Source organism: Pseudonaja textilis, chromosome 3 (genome assembly GCF_049901715.1).
Source record: "Pseudonaja textilis isolate UNSWEBS1 chromosome 3, rPseTex1.2, whole genome shotgun sequence".
Lineage (NCBI taxonomy): Eukaryota > Metazoa > Chordata > Lepidosauria > Squamata > Elapidae > Pseudonaja > Pseudonaja textilis.
In genome coordinates, this window is record NC_141992.1 from 30,852,959 (window position 1) to 30,862,409 (window position 9,451).

At 34.2% G+C, this 9,451-nt stretch overlaps 1 protein-coding gene across 1 annotated transcript in view; it reads left to right on the forward strand.

The window, feature by feature from the left end:
• Positions 1-9,079, forward strand: part of NCOA6 (nuclear receptor coactivator 6) — a 51,949-nt gene extending 42,870 nt beyond the window's left edge. The window contains exons 13-16 of the mRNA XM_026697624.2: positions 1,732-1,785; positions 4,496-4,532; positions 5,440-5,588; positions 7,652-9,079. Coding sequence (XP_026553409.1) covers positions 1,732-1,785; positions 4,496-4,532; positions 5,440-5,588; positions 7,652-7,698 — 287 coding nt within the window. The 3' untranslated portion in view covers positions 7,699-9,079. The remainder of the gene's footprint in view (positions 1-1,731; positions 1,786-4,495; positions 4,533-5,439; positions 5,589-7,651) is intronic.
• The last annotated feature ends 372 nt before the right edge of the window (positions 9,080-9,451 follow it).

The following is a 9,451-nucleotide window of genomic DNA, read 5'->3' on the forward strand; positions in this document are numbered from 1 at the left end:
TGAATTGATGTAAAATTTGTTTTCTACTGTGGTTATTCTAAGCACAACACTATACTTGTGCTGTACTTATTGTCAACATTATAGCACATGTTAAAGACAAGGACTGGTGAATTCCCCAGTGAATTTCTCTTTTTTCCCACTGTATTTATTGTATTAAGGTTTGGATAGGAAACATCCAGGTGTATATACATAATTGATGAGATCTTATTTGAAGAGTTGGAAGGAATTCTGAGGATTGCAGTTGAATATTAGGAAAAGCTTCCTAACTGCAAGAGTAGCTTGACATAAAATTTGGGGGAACGTGACAGACCTCCTTTCACTTAGTATGCCCAAACCAAAGTTAAGTAGCCATCTGCCAGCGATGCTTTACTTCGGATTCTTGCCGGAGTTCAACTCAGTGGTCTAAAAGTTCCCTTCCTATTTTGTAATTCTGTAACTATATTTTGAACTGAGTTTCCTTAAATTTAGTTGGTTGATGCCAGGTGCATATGTCCAGCTGTAGCAGTAACGGATACTACTGTTTGAGAAGTAAGTTGTACTCTAAAGTTTAGTGACATTAGCTTGGATTTTGAAATCTCTGGCAGTATTTCATATAACGGACATTGTTGCTGGTAGAAGAAGAAAGGATACTTTTTTTCAATTCTTGTATGATACGAAGTTTCAAATAATTGCAGAAAGCTAAGTATACCTTAATGAAAAGCAAAGAAAATGATAGAAGGGCTCATCAAAGGGAAAAATGAATAGTTCTATAAAATGTTCTCTAAATGTCTCTAAATAGTTTTCTAAAAATGAGAGCTGCTTTTTTGGCAGAGTAATGTTGAATACATAAAAAGAACTTGGATGCATACAATGTAACTGATGGTTATCTTCTAACTATCAGAGCATTGACTTGCCATTGTAAAACTTCAGAAGTAGATAAGGGTTGGGAACTATTTTGCTGCAGCAATTAAGATATCAGACTAGAAACTGGGAGACCATGATACTCTCTGAGCCCTATGAAGAACGGAAAGACAAACTACTGAAAATATTGCCAAGAAAACTGCAGGGACTAATTAAGGCAGTTGCCAGGACTAAACCCTAATTTGAAGTCACAACAACAAAGAGTACATTATAAATTAATTACAATCCTAAACCAGGCAGTCACTAATAGTCAACTCTGATTCTGAGCCCTCTCCTACCTCCACCCGACCCTCCCCCAAAAAGATGATGTGGCTTGCTATCTGGTGAACATAAGATAAAATCTTCTCTATGGAAGATCTTTTGATGATTTCATTCCTAATTTGCAGGAATCAGAAACCAAGATACGTCTAAGGATATAGTTATAAACATATTGTTGAACATGTATAAATAAACATAAAAATAGAACTATGGGCTAATATTTTTATATATACCAGTATAGTAGATTCAATATATCAGTATTTCAAGTTGACAAAGTAAATTTTAATGTATCAAAATTCAATTAATTCGTATACTAGCCATCACTTTATAATTAAGAGATTTTTACATTTAGCACATTATTTTAATAGATTTTCCTAGCTGGTTTATAGTATTCCCAAAACATTGTAGAACAGAATGTTCTGTTTCAGGAATTTCCATTCTTGGAACAACAGTATCTTGCCATATAAAATAAATCTCTTTTTCCTTCCCTTGCATCGTCTAAATGAATTTTATATACAATGTTTCTTAAGATTGTATCATAGATTGGTTTTTAATTTTTTTTTCTTGCTTTAGCATCTTCGTGTCAGACTCTAAGTGCAATACCAGAGAGTGCTATTCAAAGAACAGGTATGTTTTTCTAGATAACTGATGTAGGGCTTCATGAAGTTGTGTGCGTGCGTGTGTGTATAAGTAATTATATTTATAACCTGTATCTGTGTGTATAATTATAATATACAGGATGTACCAAAAGTCAGACACCATAGGCTAGTCGCAATATGTTATATTTTATTTCATGAATGTATCTTTATTTTCATAGAAAATGTTACTGTTTGTAGAAATGCTCAATGGTCAGCCATCAAATTAGAAAGGGAATGCTTAGAACAAAAAGACAATCATTTTGAATATTTAAGGTAATTTATATAATCAGTGTTGGTGAGTTTGTAATTTTGTACACTTCACGTAATTAGGTAGGATGTACAGAGAATAGAGAATAGAGTAGAGTTGAATAAACTAGACTAGACTAGACTAGACTAGACTAGACTAGACTAGACTAGAATAGAATAGAATAGAATAGAATAGAATAGAATAGAATAGAATAGAATAGAATAGAATAGAATAGAATAACAGAGTTGGAAGGGACCTTGGAAGCCTAGTCCAACCCTCTGCTTAGGCGGGAAACCCTATACCACTTCAGACAAATGATTGTACAATCTCTTAGAAACTTCCAGTGTTGGAGCATTCACAGCTTCTGCAGGCACTGATTAATTGTTCTAATTGTCAGAAAATTTCTCCTTAGTTCTAGGTTGTTTCTCTCCTTGATTAGTTTCCACCCATTGCTTCTTGCCTTGTCCTCAGGTGTTTTGGAGAATAGCTTGACTCCCTCTTCTTTGTGGCAGTCCCTGAGATATCAGAACACTGTTATCATGTCACCCCTAGTCCTTCTTTTCATTAACTGGACATACCCAATATACTCCATTAGAAGAATTGTTTTTAAATTACAAGAATTGGGCCTTATGCCCTCTGAAACAACATTGCCCCTGAGGTTCATATGACATCCACACTTGACCTTATTTAAATATGCCTTCAAAACCTCATTGTTTCCCCAGGCTTTAGATCAGAGTGGATGATGAATCCAGTTTCAGTTAGTATTTCATGTCCTGGCTCTTCCTTTTTATATTATGTATCTTTACATTTTCTGTTATTTTTCTAAATTACACAGAGTTGTAATGTGTTGGCGGGATGGTCTATATTCTTTACAAATAAATAAAATCTCTTGTACATTCAAAATTAATTTTATATTATATTGGATCTTACACTGAATTTTATACTGGACAGTTCCTTAGACAAGGGAATACATTTAAAATAATTTTGAATATAATTTTTATTTTGACTTTACTTACAAGGTAAAATACTTTGATTATTGCAGATGAATGTGGTTTGGGGGTTTCTGCACAAAGTATTAGCATTGTGCAAGACATTTGAAAGAGGCCAATTGTTCCCTGAGCATTTAATGCCTCTTCTAAGCACAAAAGCATCTGCATACACTGGAGACCTCAGTGTCAGTTCTTTGAAGGCACTCTCTGACTATCCTTATATTTCCACATGTGCATGGACTATATTTACTGCTTTAATATTTTAATGAGGAATACATGGTTAATGTAGTGTGCCCTCCTAAGCCCCTCTCTCAAATGTGATGCGCAGCCCTACAATTTATTTTAAAACAAACAGTAACCAAATGTTAAAGAAAGCTTGACCAAACACAGGCAAGAACATATTTTTATGATTGTTATGGAAGTAAAAGAAGGGGGGAAAGAATCTTGGTTTGTCTTCTGTGTTGCATCCTTGAGCAATTGTCAATAGTGAAGCTAAGTGGAGCTAACTCTGGCTTCAGAGTTCAAGAATTAAATTGGAATTCTTAAATGTGTTGTGTGACAGTTTTTCAGATTAGTGAGGATAAGCCTATTAGAACCCACATGGATTTACTTACAATAGGTACTTTTTTATGGCATTTATCAATGGAGTTGTGTGATACAAATATGTCAGATTTTTTGCAATCAGTTTCAGGTTTATGCCTAAGGAAGTGAGCAAGCTGTTTGAATCAGTCCATTTCCCCATAGTACCTCAAGGCATTTCATGCCTTATTAAGTAAACTGTGGTACCTGCTACCTTGAAGAGAATTGGTGCAATGCTCTCTTCTAGACAGACTATCTGGGCAAGAATTATATGAGAATTAATATACTTTTATTATGCTTCAAATATCAGTTTGATACATTCTGAAGGAACATAGCTCAGAACATAGCTGACCCCCGAGCTAAAAATATTTAACAAAATGATAACATTAGCACTGTGCGCAGGCATTCTTGAGCAAAACTAGAGCATCACATACAAGCACAACTTAAGAATGTGGGTTGGGAATGGGATTTAATTCATAATAACTGTTATTTAGAGCAGGACAGACAGAAATGGGGAAGAACATTCTAACAGATATACAGTAAAATATCTTACCAAATTTTGATTACAGGTTTACAAGGTCGCAGCTTAAATATCCAGTTAATTTATATGTAGTCAGGTAGAAGAGAATTCTGAAATCTAGTGAATTAAGTATAGTTATTATAATTTGAAAAGATCTTTATTTGGGGATCAGAATCCCTATTATGCAGGACTATTCTGTTTTATACATGAATAAATATTGAATGTGAATGTGAATCTGAATATTATAAATTAACCAGTATTGTGCCCATCACTGATTTTAAGTAGTAATCCCAGAAATTATTTTCATATTCATAAACACATATATGTACTTCCAATTTAGATTGGAATGTTTTTTTCTTTTCAGATCTGGAAGCAAGTCCTGCCATTATCACTGGCCTTTCGTAAGTAATTAACAACAAACAAAGAGTAAATCTTTTTGGTGCAAGTTTATGTGAATATGTATCTATTGTACATCATTAAAAGCAGGATGCTTTATTTTAGTTTTGGGCTTATTTAGTCTTAATCCCCTCCCACCACCTCCATAATAGACAAGAGAGGTAATGCAAATTAAGATTTTGTTCTTACAAAGATTTGCATGTGAAATGGATTTTGCATTCCAAAGATATCCTGTTTCCTGGCATAGACCATAATTCATATATAAAGTGATAACACTTATCTAAGAACTGTTTATGAAAAAGCTTAATATGATTTGTCTTGCAATTAATGTTGTAAACTAGATAATCTTTCTTTGAGTGAAATGGAAAGCTTTTTTAGTGTAGCTCCAATTTCTGTGCTTTTTGTTTTATTTATTTTTATTTAAAAGAGTTATATGGCTGCCTATCTTATGTACCATAAACGGTAGATTTTATAACAATAGTAGCATAAAAAAAACCCTAATAAAACCTTCATCAAAAACTCTGAACATTATAGAAACAAAACTCCTCCATACATGAGTATTTAGACTTACTGGGCTCCAGTAAGTACTTTAAAAAAGAGCTAACTCTTTAAGGCCATCCTTTTACATATTATTTTTCTGTTCAGAAGGCAAGAAATATGTTTTGTCTCACTGCTGAAATGGTTGCCAGATTTAACTTTGTGTCCCAAATGCAAACTATGTGCTTTAGTACCTTGGAAGATTAGCCTGGGGTTTATAAAATATATGGAGTAATGTCTGGTTATTATCTATTAGCATTTCTAGGAACATTTATTGTTGAAAAGTTAATGCTGATACTGTCTTGCTTATAGGTATCACTTTTCTTTTGCCACAAATTGTTTATAAACACACAACCGTTATCTCCTTTTTATCAGTAATGAGTCAAAGGAGAACTGTGAAAAAACTAAAACTCCAAGTAGAAGAAATTCAAGGACAGAGGAGCCTGCAGTAATACAGGAGACAATGGAGAATGGTCAGCGGAAGAGGTCATCAAGACCAGCATCAGCATCCAGCACTACAAAAGGTAGGGAAGAAAATCTTTTGAGCAAAGATAAAAATAAAAAAGAAGCTAGATAATAAGTGCACTTGGTACATTTTATTTTATACGTGGTATTGAATTTCAGAAATGGGAACAAAGATGAATAAATATGATGTATCCAGTTTTAGCTTTCCTTTCTGTTGTTTAGACTCTTCTACAGAGTTAACTGCAGCACTAGCAGACAAAGCAAATGGCTCGATAAAGTTGCATGTACAAATGTAGGCATCCTGTTCAAAATGTATTTTTCAAATAATCCCTGAATGAACAAAAAGTGGCACACCCCTGAGTTGATACAGAGTCATGCACAGCCTTTTTTCCTCACTTTTCATATAAGTTCCAAAGAAGAAAATATGAATATAGCAGTTGCAGAAATTTGGATACTCAGTTGAGTCAGTACTCCTTATTTTTAGAGTAAAGATGAAATGAGCCTCTCAAAAGTGATTGACTTGTTAGGCCTACTGTTAGATTGTTTGTTTTTAAATCAATGTTGATTCCTGTGGATTGCCTGGATATCTTTCTGCAGTTTTCTTGGTAAGATTTTGGAAGTAGTTTTCATTGACTTCTTCTTAGAGCTGAGAGAGAGTGACTGGCCCAAGATCACCCAGTTGGCTTTATGCCTACAAGAACACCCAATCTCCCAGTGTCTAGCCTCACGCCTTAATCACTACACCAAACTGCCTGTCACAGTTAGTTAGCTGAATATAAAGTTCCTCAAAAAGAATATTGAAAATCCTGGAGGAAATCCGAAACACACAATATGTACAAGGGGAGCTAATATTTTTCAATGAGAGGAGTTCTGAAATTCCAAAAATACAAGGACCTTAATCTGGCTGTATTAAATGTTTGGAAGATAGTTATTTTTGCCAGAGGAGGTGAGAGTCATACTGGCAGAATGCCCAGACTTCTGCACCTGCCATATTGCCCTTTTAATTAGTTTGAATCTAGTAAACAACTGTTCATAAATCCTAAGCATGTTCTTACTTTTTCAAAAAGATTGGTTTAACTTTACACTGGTAGAGGTTGTGTCTGTTTATATAGGAAATCACTGAAATTCAACAGTTTTACTAGGGTGCCTACACTAAATCTTTGTTAGATATTAAAAGACTTAAAATAGTTTCTAATACACAAAAAATATATCTATCAGCAAACCTTGCTTTGCGAAATGTTTGAATTAATTTTAATTTAATTAAAGTTTCACTTTAGCTACCAATGGCATGGCATGAAAATGAACTAATTTTGGCCAATATAAGAAATGTGTTGTGTTGAATTTTATGTGAAGTTTTATGGAAGTGTGGTTCAATTCGCAGATATTCAGATGTTAATTCTGTGAGATGGACAGTTGTCTGCTATTTCAGAAAGTGAGATCACCAAAGGGGACAGTTCCCCTCCTCTCCCCACACAAAATGAAATATGTGGGTTTTTAAAAAAAACATGATTTAAATGAATAGATATTACAATTCCCTTATGGAAAATAAAATATGACATTTGATATAAAATTACATTCTATTCTTCAATAAGAGATACCCAAGAAAATGTTTTCAATTATCATTATACAATACATTTGCTTTTCCATTAATGTTATGCCCATCATATTAAAGAAATATTGTTTTGAAATATGAGATACTTTTATTCAAAACTACATTTTTAGTAAGTTTAGGAGAAAATACAATCCTGGTATAACTATCTCATCTGAAAAATTGGTAATCCTGTTTTCTGTAACAGTACGCATGTAGTACTAGATCTGTCTAAGTAGAGTAAGATGCTGAATAAACACACATAGGGTTGGGATGTTCAGATTATGTTGATAATTTGTCCAGATATAATTGTTTGCTCCTGCTCCTTTTTTTAATACTATGATGGACAACATTGTTTTTGAATTTTTAAGATTCTAGCATAGACTTGTACTCAGTAAATTAAAGAAATTATCTAAAGAACATGGTGGACTCTTTACCCAAAACAGAAAATAATTCCCTGTATCTATTTTATTTAAATTTTCATACTTAATTGATTTGTGAATATTTTTTTTCAAACTAATTTCTCCCCTCTAGAAACAAATGCTGGTGCTATGCAGTCAAAAAGAAGAAAATCCAAATGAATTACTGAATGGATATGCAAGCTGTATAAATGTGTGAATTTTACTTAGCAATTCAGAGTTCTGATCTTTTGCTAAATATTAAAAAAAATTACAGTTCTGTACAGAAATTAATTTTATTATTGTATGTTTCCAATAAATGCAAACTCTTTTCCTCTAAAGGTGTAATAATGGGAAGATATCAGTCTATTTGTTAAATTTTCTGGTTTTGTAAAGTCTTGCTTAGTACATCAGATCTAGCGTGTTGTAAAAAAATCTCATAATTGTAAATTTATTATTGTGTTTTCACTTTTCATAGGACAAATAGAGTACAGGGTTGTCATTTTTTAGACATTAAAATATTGTACTGTGCTGTTTGTCAAGTACTGTATGTGAATAGCAATTGAAAGGGTTGTATATGACCCAGTCTTGGAAATGTAAATAGTTTTATTATATAGTAGGTTTGATGTATTTCTTGTAGAAAAGGACCAGTGAAACAAAATGAAATCGGAGGATTTGTAAAATGTGGATTATCCTAGTGCTCTAAATAAATGTCATTGACTTATACTTCATTTTAGAGATAAATTATTTTGCCTCTACATCCTTCTGTATGGAAAGAAGGTTATTGAGGAGTTTCAGAACAGCATGGAACATTTCATTTCTTTCAGCTTCTGATCTACATTTGCTACTACTGTAACATTGAAGAAAACCTGTACAGAGCACTAAAAATTATCCTCACCTGTCCCATATGCTTTGCAAGGTGAAATACATCAACAAATAGTTTTTTTGAGAAGAGGAAGCCTTGGCTCCCACAGTTAGTCCTTCCTCTATTTATATAAAAATTTCCTTATCTCTGCATGCAGAGGAACAGATATTTACAATCAGGAAACTATGCAGTATGGCCAATGCATAGCAGCAATGGGGGACACTGCAGTTAAAAGAAAGTTGGTCTGCTCTTGTTAAACTCAAAAATTTCGGGTATCTTTACAATTACACCACAGCATACCACAAAATAGTTGGAAGCAGTTGTGTCCTTTTTACTGCCATCAAATTGCAGAAGCAAAAATAAGGCCATCTAAACATTGGACAACCTCTTTCTATTGGCATTGGCAATATTTGTAATGGAACCAACTGACCCCATGGATTAGAAGGCTGGTGGTCTCAAAGGACCTCTGGATCTTACCCACCTGATCCAACCTTCTGCTTTGGAACATTGGACGATAATTCTCACTGGCGTTATCTGTATTCTAGGGAGCAATTTACCTGGCTACATACACCTAACCCTTGTGTATGCAAATGTTCTCCCAACTGCTGATGTATCGATAATAAGTACTATTCTTGTATAGTGATAAGTTTACAATGACAATCTAAAATGAAGTTTGTGAAGACACACAAATTGATACAATATGAGGAAATATTGTGCATTTTTATGCTTCTTTATTCTGCCTTGGTCAGACCACCTAGAACAGTGATGGTAAACCATTTGGGCTTGACATGTCAAAACTTCAGAAAATGCTTAACTTGATTCTGCTGATGTGTCATTCCCTCCCACCCCCCACCCCCCCAAAAAGGAACTATTCTATATCTCTCCTTCCTCCCCCATCTAGGACATGCTGAAGAGCAGCATTGAGCAGCGGCAGTGCTGAGGTTGGGCCTAAAGTTGAGGCCCAGGCCTTCACTTCAGCCCTAGCACCATTACTGCTGCACAAAAAGGTCACACCGCTCCCCCAAGGAGAGCAAGCCTTGTGGAATGATGTTATTGTTTGCACGGTCCAGC